Consider the following 19,543-nt stretch of genomic DNA (forward strand, 5'->3'; position numbering starts at 1 on the left):
AGTGAGAGAGGCATTTATTTTGAAGGCTGATAATGTTAAAATTAAGGATGCACAATATTGGATTTTTGGCCAATATCCGATATGTTAAAACTTATTTAGACGATAATCGATACAATACCGATATATTTTTTTTTCTAGACCTACTTACAGAGACTACATAGCTCTCTCTGCTGTAGAATTAAAATACTACCGGTACATTATTCTGCATGGTCTTTGTTAATTTGGCCTGCTACCAAATGCAGATGCCAATAAGGGGGCTGAAAATGATGTCACACTTCAACTTGGATTATGTTTAATGTCAAATTTATTCATGACATTTACTCTATCTAACACAATGAAAACACTCGAACAGTCATACAAAAAAAAAAAAACAGCGCCTTTTATATATGTATATATAAACAGAGCCTTTTATATAAGTGAGTTATTTTGATAGAATGGCCGATGTCAGATATTTAACTTTATTGCCAATATCAGCCGATACCGATACCATGCCGATAATATCGTGCATCCCTAGTTAAAATGTTTCTCCAACTTTACTGACACCTGATCATTGATTACTGCCATTCCAACTGACTTGAAACAGATTTTTCTTTTTGAATTCACCTATATCGCATGGCCACTTCTTCAGACTTCCAGCCTCGATTAAAACTAACTAAAAAGTTTAATAAATCTGTCACTGACTCAAACGAAAACCCTGCAGTCAGATAATTACTTTAAAACTTTTAAACTGTTCTGATGTCCGGACACTAACCCTTTGAGCTCCCTTTTTGGCTCCTCGGGCCGGACGGACACCTGATCTGTCTCCGACTTCTGTATAAATACAAAGTCAAATGAATAAAGGTGAGTTTGTTCATGAATCCACCAGGACCCCCGCCCCCATGAGCCGATAATGAGCAGCTGAGCGAAGGTTCACCAGGCTTCCAACACCTCAGATTAATCCTCCAAAACAGCTGTTTGGATGCTTGTGCTTCAGCCAGAAGATTTAATTAGAAATATTATGAATGACTTGATTAGCGTATTAATGTTGATCAACCTCATTTATTTAAATATTTCAGTTTAATCTGTTTTCTATTAGAGTGATTTATTGAGAAACAGCTCTTTAATGGCCTCAAGACGCTCACTATAGATTTTCCAGCAGAGTTTTGTTGGTCTTATACAGTAACTCCTGGTTTATCAATGAAATGGTTCAAGTCTCGTCTTCTATACACCACATTTCCTTCTGTTTATGAATTTATTGGGTTTATTAGTTAATGCATTTTATTTCTTCTCAGTAATTTCATAATGAAAGCTTCTATCAAATACTGTATTCTTCATTGAACGTGTTGTGTAACAGGATTACTAACCAAAGATGGATTAAATAAAACCACACGAAAAGGAAATGAAGAAAATGAACAAAGGGCAAACATTTGAGTGAGATAACAAGAATGAAAAAAATAAATGATTCAGTCTTCCAATTAACTAAATCAACCAACAAACCCAACTTGACCCAGTCAAAAAGAAATCAAACCAATCAACTTAACTCAGAGTCAAAATAACCCGGACCAAGCTGATCAACCCAGTTTAACCTAAATCAATCAAATCAAGCCAACTAAACCAACCAGCTTAACCCAAACCAACCAGTCCAACTCAACTCGGTCAAAATAAATCAGATCTACTTAGTCCAAAGAACCAAACCAGGTCGAACCAACTCGCTCTAAAGCAACCCAATTTAACCAAACAAGCTGAACGTGACTCAACAAACCCAGCCCAAACAGTAGATCATATCAACATAAGAATGGTTTGAAAGAAAGCTGAGAACCAAGACTGCTGCCACTTTTTATTATTATTTTTTCCATATATTGTTTGTATTTTATTCAGTGTAACCTGGAACGATATTCCAAGGTTCTCACTGTATCAGAAATAATTTGACCTGGGTGTTTTCTCTTTGTTTTCTGTTTGTTAGGTGGTCGAACTGATCTCCAGTGCCATCGGGGATTTAGTCCAAGGGATCTATTATGAGAATTCCTACAACGCTGAGGTAAATTGTTTATTCTTCTACAATCCAGCTTTGATCAAATGCTCACCAGAACTGCAAACTTGGATTACCAGTACGTACAGCTGATAATGGTGTCAGATGGCCGCTCGTTGTAGCTTTTTAGTCCATATCTTCTACAAACTGGGCTGCTTTTAGGAAACTAAAGGATTTGTTTAGATGTGTGTGAACTTTTGGTAGAGAAAAAAAAAACAAGCAAAAAGAGGCTAATGAGTGGGTAAATATTCAGAGAGACTGTAACGTTGAATCTTTGGGCTTTTTTAATGGTGCAGTGAAGTTTAATTCAGGATTCTTACGAAACTAAACTTGTGAAGAACGAGTGCATTAAGATCATACAGCTGGTTCTGGCTGTGGGCAAAGTAGAAGGTGAACGCTCCTCTGTAGTTGGATCTGACAGCAGGCGCTACGAGCTGACTATAAATGAGAAGAAAACCAGGAGACATCCTGATAAATAATGAATTAAGAGAGGCCCGGTGCTGTCAGGTACCAGTGAGCAAGAGTTTCCCTTAATTACTCTGTTTTTAGGTTCTGCCATGAGCTCACAACAGCCTCATTTATAACACCGGTGTTCAGAAAAAAAGAAGTCCAGCTCCAGTTGAGACAAAAATATTGTTTTAATATTTGTTTAATTCAATAAAAGGTGTGGGGGAGTCATTGCAGTGCAGATTTTTTTCATAAACAAGTTCTTTAGAGCATTTTTAGAAGGTTGTCTTCTTTAAAGAGCTGCAGAAGGTCTCACCAAACCAGTGCAAAGTGAAACCTCTTAGTGAGGAGGGTTTTTATGAAGTGGAAGCAGTGACAGCTCTGCCCTGATGTCTGCTGTCGTTCGCTCTGCAGGACGTGCTCACCGATGGCGTCGACGCGGCGTCGTGGGAGGAGCAGATGTTCATGTCCCACGGGTCGCTACTAGCCAAGAGCTGTCAGTGCGCCATGCACCTCGCCAAACACGACAAAGAGGCCCAAAGACTGGCCTACCTGTACGGAAAGCACCTGTCGCTGGGCCACAAGGTGAGTCTGATCCCTCAACAAGCGCAGACACCAGTAAGGCTCTTGTTTGGCTTTTTTATGTAAATGTTTATGAAGTATTCACACTGTTGTGATCCATTTTTCTTATGGACATTTTTCAGCGCGATTCTCGTTCTGCAGTTTTTATGCTATGTCAACAATTCATCAAAACGTTCAGCTCTTTCAGGAGAAGGGTGCTATGACTTTTGGTATTGGTGCAACTTTAGCTTTTTGAAATATTTAGCCTTTTTTTGCAACTTATTTTCTTATAGGACATGAGTTGAGCTCATTTTACATCCTTCACATCTTTAGATGTGTTTACAACCTTTTACTGCTCCTTTCACATTTTGTTCTGCTTCAGCTTCTTTCAGCTTCCTTGTGTAAATTTAAACTTTTTTCCAGCTACTTTCAACTAATTCCAGCTGTTTTGTGTTCCTTTCGGATTCTTTCTGCTAACTACAACATTTGTGCTTCTTCTAACTTCTTTTTTCAAATTTCAGCTTGTTATGCTCTTTTCAGCTTATTTCTGCAAGTTTCAGCTTTTTCTGCTATTTCTGCTACTATGTAGTTGTTTTATGCTATTTCAGCTAATTCCACATTTTTTGCACTAATTTCAACTTTTTTCAGCCTTATTCACCACAAATGTGCTCTCTCCACTTCCTTCTGGTAATTTAAGCTTCTGTCTGAAAATTTTAGCTGCTTTTCAGCCGTTTTTTGCTAAATTCAGCTTCTTCTTTTTTTTCCAGATAATTTTCACTTTTTTTTGTGCTCATTTTGCTTCTTTCAGCCTAATTGAGCAAACATGTTCTTTCTGCTTTCTTCTGCTAATTTAAGCTTGTTCTACCTGTTCAGCTAGCTTTTTAGCATTTTTTTAGCTAATTTCAGCTGTTTTCAGATAAATTCATGTTTTTCTTGGTAATTTTTGCTACTTTCGACCTCATTAACTTCTTTATGCAAATTTCAGCTTGTTATGTTCCTTTCAGCTTTTTTCTGCTACCGGTAGTTTCAGCTTTTTCTGCTATTTCAGCTATTATTTAGCTGTTTTTATGCTAATTTTAGCCTTTTCAGGTAATTCCACATTTTTGGAACTAATTTCAGCTCTTCTGCTTTCTTCTGAAAATTTAAGCTTCTTTCTGCCTTTTCAGCAAATTTTTTTTTGCAAATTTCAGCCTTTTTTAGTTAATTTCCTATTTTTCGTGCTCATTTCTGCTAATTTAAACCTAATTCAGCAAATATGTGTTCTTTCTCCTTTCTTCTGCTAATTTAGACTTGTTCTTACATTTCAGCTACATTTCAGCATGTTTTAGCTAATTTCAGCTGTTTTTCATCAAGTTCTTCAGCAATAAGCATTCGCACTGCATTTTCACAGTAAATGCAATTTCTTAGTTTCAACTAATAATCAATATTTTTTCCTTAAAGGATTCCATATTTTCTGCTGACGTTCATGCCCGTATTAGATTATGATAATCTTTTGTTGCACAAGGAGACTTGTAGTCGTTGAAAATAGGATTATGCGCAATATTGTGAGATAGCTCATGACAATTAGCCGTGGCAGCCATCCTGTGTTGGGTTGACTTCAAAAGGTACATGAGCTGTAGATGTTTATCCAATACATATTTTCTGAAAGTTTCATTTGGGTTAAACGGAGCAAAAGATTTGAAATCAAACTTTTTGGGCTTTAATCTTCTTGTTCGCTGAAACTTTGTCCCTCCTGACTGATGTAGTTTCCTTTTCATTTCTCTGGTCAAGTTAAATCAAAGTAAAGGAATAAAACGGCTGAAGCAGCAGGAGTAATTGGTGCTTCTTAAATTAAACCGTATTAATGTTTTTATCAAATACTTCAGGGTAAAAAAAAGGTGGGGGGGGACAGGGTGATATAACTGTTCAGATTAAACAGAAATGGACTTAAACAGTGAAATCAAGATGGGTGTTTTAAAGTAAACCCTCGTGTAACACAAACTTTTTAAAGTTTTAGGGGGTTTCAGCTGAGCTCCCGTCCATAATGATGCGTTCTCTGGGCTGCAGTGGTCGGTCCTCCCCTGCCGAGGCTCCCTGCAGCTGCCGAGGCTTGCAGACGGGCAGCTGCAGGGAATCTCAGCATGCAGGGACCAGAAATGAGGTCTTTGAAGGAGAACCATCCTTATCAGGCCGGTTGTCTTTCACCAAACTGTTCACCTCGCCGCTCATTAGCGGGACCTCTCCCAGCGTAGGCTGGCAAAATGTGGACTTTTAGAAAACTATTTAACCTCTGCTTTGGTTTTAATTTATCACCTGAAAGTTACAGAGAAGTGTCAGCGACTCCTTTTGTTTCCTGCAGCTGAACTTCGACCTGCAGCCATTTGTGAAGAGCGGGTCGGGAGACCTGACGTCGTTCAGTTTGAGCGCGGCACCGGTGGTCCTCCACCGTCAAATCGTCGGCAAAGAGGAATGGCATCAGCAGCTTCAGCAGGTACAAAAAAACATCTATATTTGGTTTGGATCTGAGTTAATTTATTGAAGTAATATTTAAATAACTGAGTGAGACGAACAGCTTTTAAAACTAAACCTTGTTTGTGCATCAAAGAATCTGCATGGGTCAGAGAATATTTAGACTTTAAATTAAATTTAATCAGTTTGAGAGTCAACACAAAGATTAAAGTGACCACCAAGCTGGAGAGAAACAAAAACAAACAGAGAAAATAGTGAAAGAAAAAATACGTTATGAGCAAAGCTTTGAGAATTTGTCATCATTAATAAATCTCAGAAACTAAAATTCTTAGTTTAAGTTTGCAAAAGCGTACACTTGTAGAGTTATGTTAAAAAATAGACAATAATTCACCTCTATGATTGCAAATCTAAAACTTTTCTTCATATTGTCGTGGTTTTGTAGTTTGAGCGATGGTTTCAGTTGGCTGCAGTTTTAAGTTGTTGCCACTAGATGTCACTAAAACGACCACATCATTTACGCCTGTTTACCGGTAGTTTTTAATATTACACCCTAAAATCCTAAAATATCTGTTATTTTAAAATAAATTCTTTGTTTTTTCTTATTTACTAACATTATAACCTATAAAAAGGCCCAGGAAGTGAGATAGTTTTGATTATTTTAAGACTAGTACTAGAAATAAATCTGTTTTCAGAGCAACAGAAAGCTAAAAAAAAAAAAAGGAAAAGTCATAAAACTACTTCTATTTGTGTTTTGTTACATTTTTTTTATTGTAATTTGAGGTTTTAACACAAAATCTGTTTGATCCCTGTGTTTTGGAATATTATAAGTAGACAAAGTAATTTTATCATTCACCATTCACGATATTATCGTAAATCTGCTCATTGTGCATCTTTCTATTTTCTTGTTAAGGCTAAAACTTTGAGAAACCAGCTGGATTACTCCAAGGTAAGCTCAGAAGTTCAAATATTCCCCAACATTTTCAGGAAGTTGTTCAATCGGCATCTTTTGTTTTTGTCTTATTTTTATTTCCCTTTATTTTTTTTACACTTTTCGAGCACCGTCAGACGCAAACGGGACGTCTTCTGACTGTAATCTATATCAAACTGAGAAATCGGCTTTCCAAAGTCATGGCGTGATGGGACAGATCGGGGCGCAGAGAGACACTGAAGCCACAGAGGAGGGGTCTGTGGGTGTCGGGGTTATCTGGTCCCGTCTGAAACCGGAGCGGGGCGGATTAGTTACCGAGGCCTATTTGTGGAGGAGACGCCGAGACTCTGAGACAGAGGCTTTGCGAGAGAATCTCCTTCAGACGAAAAGGGGAGAGAAGTTTATGAGCAGGTCGAGAGGTGACAAGGAGGGAGGCTCGTCGGAGGACACGAGAGGGAAATTAAAACTTTTTGGTTCAACAGCAATTGAAGCTAAACTAGCTCTGTATTTATTAACAAATGAAAAGATCTGATTTGATCTACGTCAAAGTAACTGTTTATTTTAAAGACGGGCTCCGATTTTCTGTCAACAGAATGAAACGGACTAATTCAAAGTAGGCCTGTCACGATAAACAATAAATCAATTAATCACATGATAAATTAAAATTATCGACCTCGTTTTCATTTATCAGCTTTATCGTTTCTTCGTCTCTCTTTCTACTGAAGACACTGGATGACAAAAGGCTCAACTCCAGTTCTCTTCACTGACCCCTCCCTTTCTCCTTTCTCTTTAAAATCCATTTTAACCGTCCAAAATTGTGCCTTCGGGTAAAAAGATTTTTCTCTACAAAAAGAAGCTGAGAACCTGTTTACTGATTTTTTTATTAAAAGCTTTGTGTGAAAAATGCTATGCTAAAGAGCTCAAACCACACTGGGCGTCCACCATTTTGAGAACCGGAGAGAGACAGCCCATGTCACGTCAAGGGGCCTCTCTTCCATTTTTCTTAGAGACACGCTGCTCACTCCCTCACTATCCATCCTTCGGTTCAGTCTTATATTTCCATCCGATGGTTGAAAAAAGGTACTGCTGCTGTACATGCAAAACAAATTAAACAACATTTCTTCTTAAATTTGACAATAATTACTAATTATTCTCAATTTTTAAGCAATATTATCGTTTATCGCAATAATTTCTGAGACAATTAATCGTCCAGCAAAATTTTTTATCGTGACAGGCCTAATTCAAAGTTCAAATTTTGCTCCCCAGTCCTCACCTGGACCCTTTTGCGTTCAAGCATCTTATATGAGCTCGACTAAAGAAGTGAACTCTTGTCAGACTGGATTGTAGAAGTTTGCAACTGTTAGCCTTTTATTGTTCTGAAATCACCTGAAAGAGGACGCCAGGATGTTGCTCATTTTTCAATCTTAAAGCCGACTAAATAAAAGAGGAGCAGAACTTTGTTAGTATGTTTTAAACGGTAATACAAAAAACAAGCAGACAAATAAAAAACATATCTGCTTGCATTAAATAAGCACATCGTTTTTCACAGATTGCCACAATAATTATAAAAACAAAATGAACTAGAGAAATGGCATTTCCTGCGAAAATGCAGTGTGAATGCTTATTGCTGGAGAGCTTGCTGAAAAAAACGCTGAAATTACCGTAGCTACAAGCATGCTGAAATGTAGCTGAAATGGAAGAACAAGCCTAAGTTAGCAGAAGAAAGCAGAAAGAACACATATTTTCTTAATTAAGTTTAAATAAGAAGAAATGAGCACAAAAATTAAGAAATTAGCTAAAAAAGCTGAAATTAGCAAAAAAATGGCTGAAAAGGCAGAGAGAAACTTAAACTACCAGAAGGAAGTGGAAGGAGCTGAAATGAGCTAAAAAATGTGGAATTAGCTGAAAAGGTTAAATTTAGCAGAACACATCTAAAAAGTAGCTGAAATAGCAGAAAAAGATTAAACTAGCAGAAAAAAAGCTGAAAGAAGCATATCAAGCTGAAATTAGCAGAAAGAAGTTAATTAGGATGAAAGTAGCAGAAATTACCACAAAAAACTTGAATTTATCAGAAAACAGCTGAAATTAGCTAAAAAATGTTAATAAAGTAGCTGAAAAGTTAGAACCAAGCTTAAATTAGCAGAAGAAGCAGAACACGTTTGCTGAAAGAAGCAGAGATGAGCACAGAAAAGTGGAAATTATCTGTAAAAAGCTGAAATTAGCACAAACAGCTGAAAAGTAGCTAAAAAAGCTGAAAGACACTTAATTTACCAGAAGAAAGTGGAGAAAACACATTTTTGCTGAATTAGGCTGAAAAAAGATGAAATGAGTGCAAAAAATGTATTAGCTGAAATAAATTTAATTAGCATAAAAACAGCTATATAGTAGCTGAAATAGTAGCTGATTCTTGGAGAAATAAGATGAAAGGAGCATAACAAGCTGAAATTTGCAGAAAGAAGTTAGAAGAAGCACAAAAATATTGTAATTAGAAAGAATCTGAAAGGAGCACAAAACAGCTGAAATTAGCTGAAAAAAATTAAATTTGCACAAAGAAGCTGAATGGAGCTAAACAAAATGTGAAAGGAGCAGTAAAAGGTTGTAAACAGATCTAAAGATTTAAAGGATGTAAAATGAGTTCACTTCATTTAAGGAAAAAAAATGGCAGAAAAGGCTAAATATTTCAAAAAGCTAAAGTTGCACCAATACCAAACGTCATAGGAGAATTGTCCTGAAAGAGCTGAACATTTTGATTTATTATTTGTTGAAGTAGCTTGAAAACTACGAGAATCATGTCGAAAAACATACGGAAGAAAAATGGCTCACAATAGTGTGAATGCTTCATAAGCGTTCACACAATAAAGCGACGCTGAGTGATCTGGCTCATGGATATCTTTTATATTTTAACGTTTTGTTTAAAGTAAAAGGATGAAGAGGAGAAGGAGTTTAATTTCCGACATCAAGCTGCTTCAACGACTCGGTTTTACTTCTTGTAGCACAACTTTTCCTTGGAATATTAGTGAAAACGCTGCAAAAACCCCAAAGGAAACTTCCTGTGTTTGATCAAGCCCGCTGGAAATCTGGACAAAGCAGTGAGAAATCACGACAATTAAAAAAGGGTCAAATTAATACAGTTTTTTCACGACCGATTCTGTTTTACGACGAACGCCACCTGAAGGTGTACTAAAAAGCAGCACCTGAATATCGATGCGATCAGAGCCTGTTTGAGGGTTTTGGCAGACCTCGTGCAAAAAGAACGGGATGTGCACGGAGGAGCGTGGGGAATAAAAACATCAGGGAGCTCAGCAGACAGGAATGTGTGAAATTCATGAGCAAAACTAGCCTTTTTGTAAATAAATAAGCAGGCAGGATGTTTCAGAGTTTGACACTTGCAGTTATTATTTTTTTATTTTAGTTCTCTTATTTATATATATATATATATATATATATATTTATTTTGGTTTTCTTGAAGGAAGGCCTACGGGGCTTTCCACCTCCAGAATTCATGAGGCAAAACGCCCTCAGCAAAAAAAGATGTCCCGGCACGGCAGCAGGAACGCACAAGAACACTCAAAAACTCACTCGAACTACAAACTTAAAGCTGCTGCTTTGACTTGGAGTCCTCTGCTCCAGCATGTTTGAGTTAAAGCTAATAAAAGTTCTTAAAGTCGAACTATTCACTGGAATTTAAAGTAGTCCGTGCAAAAGAACACAAGCAAGGATATTATCCGGCTGAAAATAACGCCTATATCTTGTCACGCTGCTTTAAAATAAAGCATACGCCGAAGCACGCGGCTTGGTTAGGAATGGCGTGCTGTGATTTATTTTAGTAAAGTGCAATAAATTTGCCAAGAAGAATGGAGATGGATGGGATTCTGGTGAAACTGCAGGAGAAAACAGCCCTGTTAGGAGCTCTGTAGCTCAGATGTGCTTCATCGTAGAAACATCATCAAAAGTTTTAATGTGTCGCAGAAAGTTGGACTTTTCGTACCTAAACGAGTGTTTTGATATCTTTCATGGTTTTCTACACAGTCGCAGTTTAGTTTCGCAGTTTCTCCACAAAACGTTTAACTGACAGTTGATGTCACGCACACTTCTTAATCTTTTGCTCACTCCCACAACTCTTTTCGGTACAAATACAAATTATAATCAAATCGTAGATGCTGTAGTCGTCTTCCACCTCTGCCTTCGGTGTTGCCAGAAGCAGCATCCAAACGACGCAAAGCATTCACACTATTGTTTTCCTGTTTTAACTATTCTGTATGTTTTTCGGCATCTAACTCGTCCCACAGGTTTTGTGCTATTTCAACAAATTGTAAATCAAAACGTTCAGCTGTTTGCTCTCCTGACTTCCATCTATTAATTTAAGCTTCTTTCTGCTTGTTTTAGCTATTATTCAGCTGTTTTTGACTAATTTTGGCTTTTTCCAGATAAATATCACTTCTTTGTGCTCTTTTTTCTTCTTTAAGCCTTATTGGGCGCAAATTTGGCAAATTAGTAGCTGACAATGATCCCTAATAGACTCTTGACTGAAAATCAAAAATCCAAGATGGCCGCCTTAGCAAAAGAGGACAAAAATACTGTAAATCAGCCAATTTTAGTCATATTGAGCTGAAAGTTGGTGTGATGATACTGTAGCTGGCAATGTTTCCCATCAAATGCTGCATGAAAATCGTAAATCCAAGATGGCCGCCAACACTACTTTTGAATGGATTTGACTCAGCCATTTTTACACATACAGAGCTAAAATTTGTTGAGGTTATAAGTCAAGTCAACTTTATTTATAGAGCACATTTAAAACAGAACCTGTTATCAAAGTGCCTAACAACAACAATCAATGAGAGTAAAATTAAAGAGACAAAGAAAAAAAAAAAAGATATAAATATATATATATATATATATATATATATATATATATATATATACACTAATAATAATAACTGAAGAATTAATAAAAAGCATTTAAAACATAGGGTCACAGTTAAAAAAAAAACCACTAGATCAATTTACACTGTGTGAAATGCCTGAGAGAACAGATGTGTTTTTAGCAGAGATTTGAAGTGAGGACGGGAGGTGGCCTGCCTGATGTTGGGAACGTTCTCAATCACATACTGCATCCAAATCAAAAATCCAAGATGGCTGCCTTAGCTAAAAAGGAAAAAATACAATAACGCTGGCATTTTTAGAGCTATTCAGCTGAAATGTGGTCTAATGGTAGCTGAGAGCAAACCCAAACACATAGTACTGTCACATCAACAGTTTGTCGGCAGCAGCCTGGCAGTCCATTACATTAGGAACAATTGTGCACATTCTGCTTCCTTCTGATAATTTAAGCTATTTTCTGCTATTTTCAGCTACTTTTCAGTTGTTTCCTTGAAATTCTTAAGCAGGAAGCATTCACTCTACATTTTCGCAGGAAATGCAAATTCTCTACTTTTTAAAATTTTATTTTATTTTCCTGTAATTAAACGACCCGCCCTTTCCTCTGGCTCTTTTTTTTTTTTTTCTCTCACTTTGTTACGCTGACAGCTGGACGACGGTGGCGCTGACGTGACAAGCTAATGTGTTTTCATCTCCCTGCAGCTTCTGGCGGCGGTGAAGTCGGAGAAAGGCGTGAGCTCGGCCGTGGACTTGTGCTGTTACCATAGCAACAAGGCTCTGGAGGCCATCCAGGATTTCCCCTCCTCGGAGGCTCGGTCCGCCTTGAAGAACATCGCCTCCGCCATCGCCAAATTTTGACCCGCACACACACATAAACAGAGGAATGTGTGTCTGGAGGAACCGTGGCTCATCAAACGCAAACACTCCACTTGAGCACGAAGCCAAATGTTTTGTTCGGCTCTGATGCTCCCCCTCCGCCGCACCAGGCCTTTATCGTCACCTTTTCTTATCAGCGCACACAGCGGAGAGCATCGTTTAAGACGCCTTGAAGAATCTGGAACAAACAGACTTCTTTCAAATTTTGTCCCAATTGAAACTGGAGCTGCTGGACGCCAGTTTAATCGTGAAAAATTGGTGCCCCAGACAAGAAAACCTCACGGGAATCAGGAGGACCGGGTGTGTGGTTCCAGTGGGCCCAGGGGCGTGGAAAGGTCACCTCAGCCTCTCTCCTCGGCCCCAGCCAGCGAGCGCAGCGAAGCTCCACCGAGCAGTAATTATTAATGAAGAGACCTGAGCAAATGGACAGGAAATGCAGAGGTATTGATTGGGCCGGCTGCCCTGCTCTGAGCCGCGCAGCCTGGCGCCAGCCTGGTGGCCTGTGGTTTCCCATGGTCTGCGGAGGGCGGGGGGCTCAGCCAAGGTGTGAAACCACTGGGGCCGGCAGCTGCCCATCACGTCCTGGACGCACCTGAAGGACAGATCAGGTGATCAAATCATTCAAAATGTACAAAATAAAGGTTAAAACTGAGATCGCTGCGTCTTCTCTTCTATTAACAGTTTTTATGTTTCTGATGAAGCTTCGGCTGTTTTTAGAGGTTTAATCAAACTTCATCCAACAATATTCACTTTTTTTAGGCTTTAGTTTGTCACATTTAAGGGTTGTTTTCCTGCTTCATCTTAAAAAGTTCATCTTGGATAAACTGATGGTTTTCACACATTTCTGTTCAGATTCTCAACCAAAAAATATGTTTTTAGAGGATTTTTCTATAAATTATTTACTTGTTTCCTCTGACGAACAGGATTATTACGCAGTTGATCTTCCTTGTGCATTCAAACAGAGGCCAAAGTCATTTCTAAGGTCATTTTCGTGCCACGTCAGAGCACATTTAACAAGATATTTAACTTTTCGGGAGTCGTTTCCAGGTTTTAGAGGCGTGAAAGCAGCATTTTCCCTGATTTTTCTGGCTGAACAGTTCGATGAGTCTCTTGTTGCTCAAACGCTGTAACACATTTGATTTTCTAGCAGCACGTTTTCTACATTTGACCCCCAGACGGTGTCCCAGTTTCTTTAAAAAACTTGGATCCCTCAGTTGTTTGTCATATTTTCATTTGAATTTTTGCCTTTATGGCTCGTCGTGTCTTTAATTCCTGCTATTCTGCATCCGTTCTGCGTGCTTGTTGCTGTTTTTACGTCTCCAGGCCTCCCACCGCAAAACTTTGCTGCACAACTTTGCAATTTAAGACGTGAGGAAAACAGTAATTTACTCCTTTCTTGTCTGTAAAAAAGAAAAAGCTGTAGAGCAGTGGAGGAAAACACCTACATGGAGCCGTTTACTGGGAGTAAACCAGTTTTTAAAGTGACCCTCTTGCTCGTGAGATTTAATTATACGATCAGGAAACAAAAAGGCAGAGATGTATCGAAGGCGAGGGTGGATTTGAAGGAACGTAGCTGTAGCTGGCTTGTACGTCCATTTCATCCTCTGTTTTTTGGTTTCCTGCGAGGAGCTCCTTGGGCCTAGAAACACCTCGGGCTCCTAATGAAATATTCAACCTCGCCGTGAGGGGACATGAGGAAAGTTACATGGAAAATTAAAAGGACCGAACCATGAGAGAAGCTTGGCCTGAATGACAAACACGCTCGCTAAACAAAACTTTCTCCGTGGCTGAAGCTGCTGACAGCGTTCATCTGATTGGGATCTCTCGTGAATCAAAAATTTAAAGTTTTGTCCGTTTTTACACGCCGCCCAGCAGAAACTGGGCTCTGCGTTTACTTCCAGTTTTAATTTATTGGATCCTGAAAGTTGGCAAAGCTGGAGGTTTATATCCAGAACACAAGTGGAGGAACAGCAGGGTTCCCGGTTGAGGTGTACCGTATTTTTTGGACGATAAGGTGCATTAAACGAAACTAAACAGATAAATCAAACTTTATTCAACTCATTCACAATAACCACATAAAATCAGTTTGATGTGAGTAAGCACAACCAGAATTAATACATAAGGTGCACCTGATTATGAGGCTCATTGTCGATTTTTGAGAAAATTAAAGGGTTTTAAGTGAGACTTATAGTCCGATAAATACGGTAATTCCAAATTTCACTCAAACTATTACATTTTAAGGTTCATTTTGGTCTTTGAACCTTATTCTACAAATAATCTCAAGTTTGTGAGGAGATTCTGAAACCACAAAGGAAGATCTCCCTGAAAACAACAAACTTCCCAAATAAATAGCAATATTTAGTCAGATAAACAGATGTTTTTAAAATGCACCTCTGGTTTAGATTTTCTGATTGTTTTCCTGCAGATAAACTGAAGAATCTTGGATTTTACCATCACAGTGGACTTGTTAATCAAATTAAATTGTTTTTTTAAATTATTTAAACAATTTAAATACCTAGTTTTACCCATACCTATCTAACTAAATATTCCCTGTAAAGTTGGCTCCTGACTAATAATATGGAGAATAAAAGAATATTTGTCCGTTTTTAGTTTTAATTATCAATCATCTTTGGTTGGCTGTATAAATAAGATTAGTCATTATTTTAGAGTTTGTTCTTTAATCGGCACTATTTTTAAAGATGATGGGCCTCGTAAGTCTGTGTGTACCTCCTTGTTTTTATTGTTTTGTTTGTCGTAAAGAGAAAAAATGGTTATTTGACTGGATTAGGGACTAAATTAGTTGAAGTGAAAACGCTGTTACAACTGTTTTTCCTTTTAACATTCACAACTTCTGAATTAAAAAAAGCATCTTCTTTAAAGTAAATGGTTGTTTTTTTTTACCAAATAAAGGATTTATCTTTAACATTAGCTTTTTTTATTAAGATGTTTTAATTCCTGTAGTGTCAAGTTAAAAAATTCAGTCCAGAAGCGATGAAAATGCTTAAAATGTATTTTCAGATAGTCACTTTTCCTGATTAAGAAACTTTTTATGGATGCCAGAACCTGCATTAGCTTTATTTGTGGACTAAGACCAACGATTTATTCCTTTTTTGATTATTTTATTGCTCGTCATGCTTCTTTTTGCTCCCTTTATGACGTTTGACCAAGTTCAACGATTCTATTACCTCTGAAACCTGAAAATAATTTAACTCTGCAGGTTTAAATCCTCAGTCTTCAATCTGAAGTGCACAGAGTCCCTGTGAGTAATCACCGGTGACGTTTTGCTTCAAGATCAGCTCTGCTGCAGCCTTTTTCCTGCAGGAGTCAACCTGTGTGTAAAATTGAGTGAATCAGAGTGTGTGTGTGTGTGTGGGGGGGGGCCGTTGGAGCCTCCATTTGTCTTCCTCTGAATGGCCCATCAGTAAACACCTGCTAATGTCATCATAGAGTCGACAGTGATGGATGAAAGTCGTTCGCCTGAGATGGGAACAGTATGGCTGATTGGCCTCTTCGACTCTGACGAGCATATTGGCCAAAAATGACACTTTAACGAGCTCTTCCCCGTGTTAAGTGCCGCACGCCGGCCCCTCATCCCAAGCCGCCGCTCGGTTGACCCCAGGCCACATGAAGCCCCCGTTCTCCCGCTCAGAGGCTGTTCGCTTCATTGGCTGACGGATCAGGCCGCCATGGAGACAGCTCATTAGCCAGATAATGAGAGCCACACGTTGTCTTGTTATATCATCGACATATTTGTGGAGACGGAGCGTCGGGCGCGTGAAGGGTCCAGTGATTAACAGAAGTATGTTTTTTTTTTGGGGGGGGGGGGGGGGGGCGTCTGATATCAGAGGACTTTAGGCTCAGCTCAAGACCTGCTTAACAACGTCTTTCTGAAACATCTCACGAATCAGTGTGACAATTCATGAGTTTCTGCTTTGATCGTTTCCCCGAGACGCTGCCAGTTGCCGTCTGAGTGTCAGAAGTGTTTAACTGCAAAGTCTGGGCTTGGTGACCTTTGACCTTTTGAGTTTCATGTTTTGGTTTGTTTACTGATGGATAACAAGGTTCTAATTTGATTTATAGCAAACAGGTGAGCAGACAAAACCTGTAACACCTTAAATACAAATCATCCGGATCTTTACCCTAACTAACCCATGACCCGAAAACGATGTTCCACCTCATCAGGGTCGGGTTTTGATCTCCTTAAGGACTACTCGTATTGCCAAGAGAGGTAATTATACCAAAAAAGGTCCCAAAATTATAAGAAAAAACAGATAGACACACAGAAGACTCTCCAGGTAAATCAGACTGAAACCTGAGGTCATTAACATGTAGCTTCAGTTTTTAGACACATGGGGGCGCTGTGGTCCATTTGATGTCCTCTGTAGTCCTGGCAGCTCCTCAGAAACCCTTCCACACACTTCACTCAATAGCATTAAGATACACTACATCGCCAAAAGTATTTGCTCTCCCATCCAAATGGTCAGACTCAGGTGTTCCAATCACTTCCATGGCCACAGGTGTATAAAATGAAGCACCTAGGCATGCAGACTGTTTTTACAAACATTGGTGAAAGAACGGGTCGCTCTCACGAGCTCAGTGAATTCCAGTGTGGAACTGATAGGATGCCACCTATGCAACAAATCCAGTCATGAAATTTCCTCGCTCCTAAATATTCCACAGTCAACTGTCAGCTGTGTTATAAGAAAATGGAAGTGTTTGAGAATGACAGCAACTCAGCCACAAAGTGATAGGCCATGTAAACTGATGGAGCGGGGTCAGAGGATGCTGAAGCGCATACTGCGAAAAGGTCGCCAACTTTCTGCAGAGTCAATCACTACAGACCTCCAAACTTCATGTGGCCTTCAGATTAGCTCAAGAACAGTGTGCAGAGAGCTGCATGGAATGGGTTTCTATGGTCGAGCAGCTGCATCCAAGCCATACATCAGTAAGTGCAATGCAAAGCGTCAGATGCAGTGGTGTAAAGCACATCACCACTGGACTCTAGAGCAGTGGAGCTGCGTTCTCTGGAGTGACGAATCGCGCTTCTCCATCTGGCAAGCTGATGGACGAGTCTGGGTTTGGCGGTTGTCAGGAGAACGGTACTTGTCTGACTGCATTGTGCCAAGTGTAAAGTTTGGTGGAGGGGGGATTATGGTGTGGGGTTGTTTTTCAGGAGCTGGTCTTGGCCCCTTAGTGGACAGCCTCCCCAGAAGAGTTGGAGCTGTTCTAACTGCAAAGGGTGGACCAACGTTATATTGAACCCTATGGATTAGGAATGGGATGTCACTTAAGCTCATATGTGAGTCAAGGCAGGTGAGCGAATACTTTTGGCAATGTAGTGTATATTATTTCAAAAATAATACATTTTTGGTTGCAAAACATTAAAACATGCAACTCATTAAATGAAATAATTAAACTATTTTAAAACTACTGACATAAAACTGCACTAAACTTTAAAAAATAATTCCAAACAAATAAAAAATTCACCAGACGGTGAGCAAAAACATACATTTTGTCACTTTTCTACAACTTTGTTATTTAGCTATTATAACTGTTTTTAAAAAAAGATTTAACTTGTGAATGCATTAAATACATTTTAAGTTTATTCTGAGGTGTGCCGTCATGGCTGAGCAAGCTCAAAGTGACGATTCATTTACAAGAATCAAAGCATTTTTTTAAACATTGCTTATGTATTCATCTCCCTTAACGATTGCTCAACTATGGAAGCACAGTTCCACCACTATGATAGGGTAAAATAATCATTTAAGTCTTAATTAAAAGAACTACCTCAAGATTGTGACCAGAAGCCACATATGCTGGCTAAATTAGTCCAAATTAGGAAGTTTTTACATGTAAAGTGAATATTATTATTAAACTCATCATAGTTTGTTGAAATTTGGCAATTTATCACCTGGCAACAAGCTAGATTTGCCGGTTTAATGTGTAAATTTTAAAAATTTGTAAATTTAAAACATAAACCAATGCAGACATGTTCCTGTTTTTAGTATTTTACATTGCTTTATAATGTAGCTGCTTTTGTTTCGTTTTAGTATCATTTTTTTTCTATTTACTTTGCATTTTATATGCTTGTCTATTGTCTGTAACTCATCTCTGTTCTTTGTTTAAAACAGGCCTCATTTGTAAATGAGTCCTTGTGGCTCACTGAGAATAACCTGTATAAATAAAGGTTGAATGAATAGTTACACAGCATACTCAGTAAATATGTAATTAACGTTGTTTATTAGGAGGAACTACTTTCTGGGGCAAATAAATAAAAAATAGGTGGGACTCCACCTCATCTACCCTGACTGCCACTGAGAGATACTGTCTCAAACCTAGAATTTGAAATAAGTCACATGCTAAATCATAGCCATAACATATTTTTTCATTTTAATTAGAATAAAGTCATCCATCCATCCATTATATTTACCCGCTTAAGTCATAATTATGAATTTTAATAATTTTGTATAAAGTTTGTTTTATTATCAGAGTGGCAGAAATGGGGTTCAATAACAGCCCCATTGTTTAGCAATGGCCAAATGCAGTGACATTTTTATTTTTTATTCTTTGTTCATTAATAAAAAATCAAAAACTGTCATATAAAAGCACAAGTCGGACTTGTAACTTCTGAGTAAAGGGCCAACTGGGACTCGAAAAGAACTGATTCTTTTTTTAGGTGCTCTGAGCCACAAGATGCGGCTCCCGAAAAAAAGCCGAAACTCCCACCGAATCGGGGAAGCGCGACGCAGCAGGGCTCGCGCTGCTTCCGTCACTACTTCACGCGAGACGGCCGAGAAGACGAGCGAGAAAAGCGGAAAAAAAAACAACAACAACATAAAAAACATTCATAACAAGACGGCAAATCGCCTCCCGATAAACTACCGCGACACTCCGCAGACGCACCCGGCGTTCCCCCACCGGCCCTGAAGGATGACACGGAAGCGAAAAGGTGAGCTCCAGCCGCCGCTCACGCGCGTTTACCGTCAATCTACCCAGAGAGGAAGAGCTCGTGGGGGACATCCTTCGCGAACATTAAATAAACGGCACTGAGCGCGAGGCGGACCGTAACCTTGTCGAGGACGTTTGAGGAGCAATGCTCGGCTGGTTCGGCTGTGGCTCGGTCCAAAACGCTCATGGGTGGAGGAATGAGGAAGTAGCTGGTTGTAAATGGAGACCCCCCTTTCCCTTTTACAAAACCCAATGAGCAGGGGCGCAACAAGGGGGGGCACTGGTCACCCCTTAAACATTGGTGGGCCCCTGTTGGCCGGACAATTTTATCCTTTTGAGTCTCAAACTTTTGACTGCCATGTTTATTTTTATTTGCTTCTCTTAGATATGTATTAGTACAACTTCATAAATGTAAATCAAAAAGCAATTTTTTTGACTAATGAGGAATC

At 38.9% G+C, this 19,543-nt stretch overlaps 2 protein-coding genes across 2 annotated transcripts in view; both read left to right on the forward strand.

Moving 5' to 3' along the window:
• The window catches only part of pdss2 (prenyl (decaprenyl) diphosphate synthase, subunit 2), a 39,850-nt gene extending 27,124 nt beyond the window's left edge, over window positions 1-12,726 (forward strand). Inside the window, exons 4-8 of the mRNA XM_037694739.1 lie at window positions 1,943-2,017; window positions 2,870-3,040; window positions 5,355-5,486; window positions 6,375-6,410; window positions 11,973-12,726. Coding sequence (XP_037550667.1) covers window positions 1,943-2,017; window positions 2,870-3,040; window positions 5,355-5,486; window positions 6,375-6,410; window positions 11,973-12,128 — 570 coding nt within the window. The 3' untranslated portion in view covers window positions 12,129-12,726. The remainder of the gene's footprint in view (window positions 1-1,942; window positions 2,018-2,869; window positions 3,041-5,354; window positions 5,487-6,374; window positions 6,411-11,972) is intronic.
• Window positions 12,727-18,879: 6,153 nt separating this feature from the next.
• bend3 (BEN domain containing 3) overlaps window positions 18,880-19,543 on the forward strand; it is a 6,300-nt gene continuing 5,636 nt past the window's right edge. The window contains exon 1 of the mRNA XM_037694735.1: window positions 18,880-19,095. The gene's annotated coding sequence lies outside the window, so the exon portion shown is untranslated. The remainder of the gene's footprint in view (window positions 19,096-19,543) is intronic.

This window comes from Nematolebias whitei, chromosome 21 (genome assembly GCF_014905685.2).
Source record: "Nematolebias whitei isolate Nwh7 chromosome 21, NemWhi1, whole genome shotgun sequence".
NCBI classification, from domain to species: domain Eukaryota; kingdom Metazoa; phylum Chordata; class Actinopteri; order Cyprinodontiformes; family Rivulidae; genus Nematolebias; species Nematolebias whitei.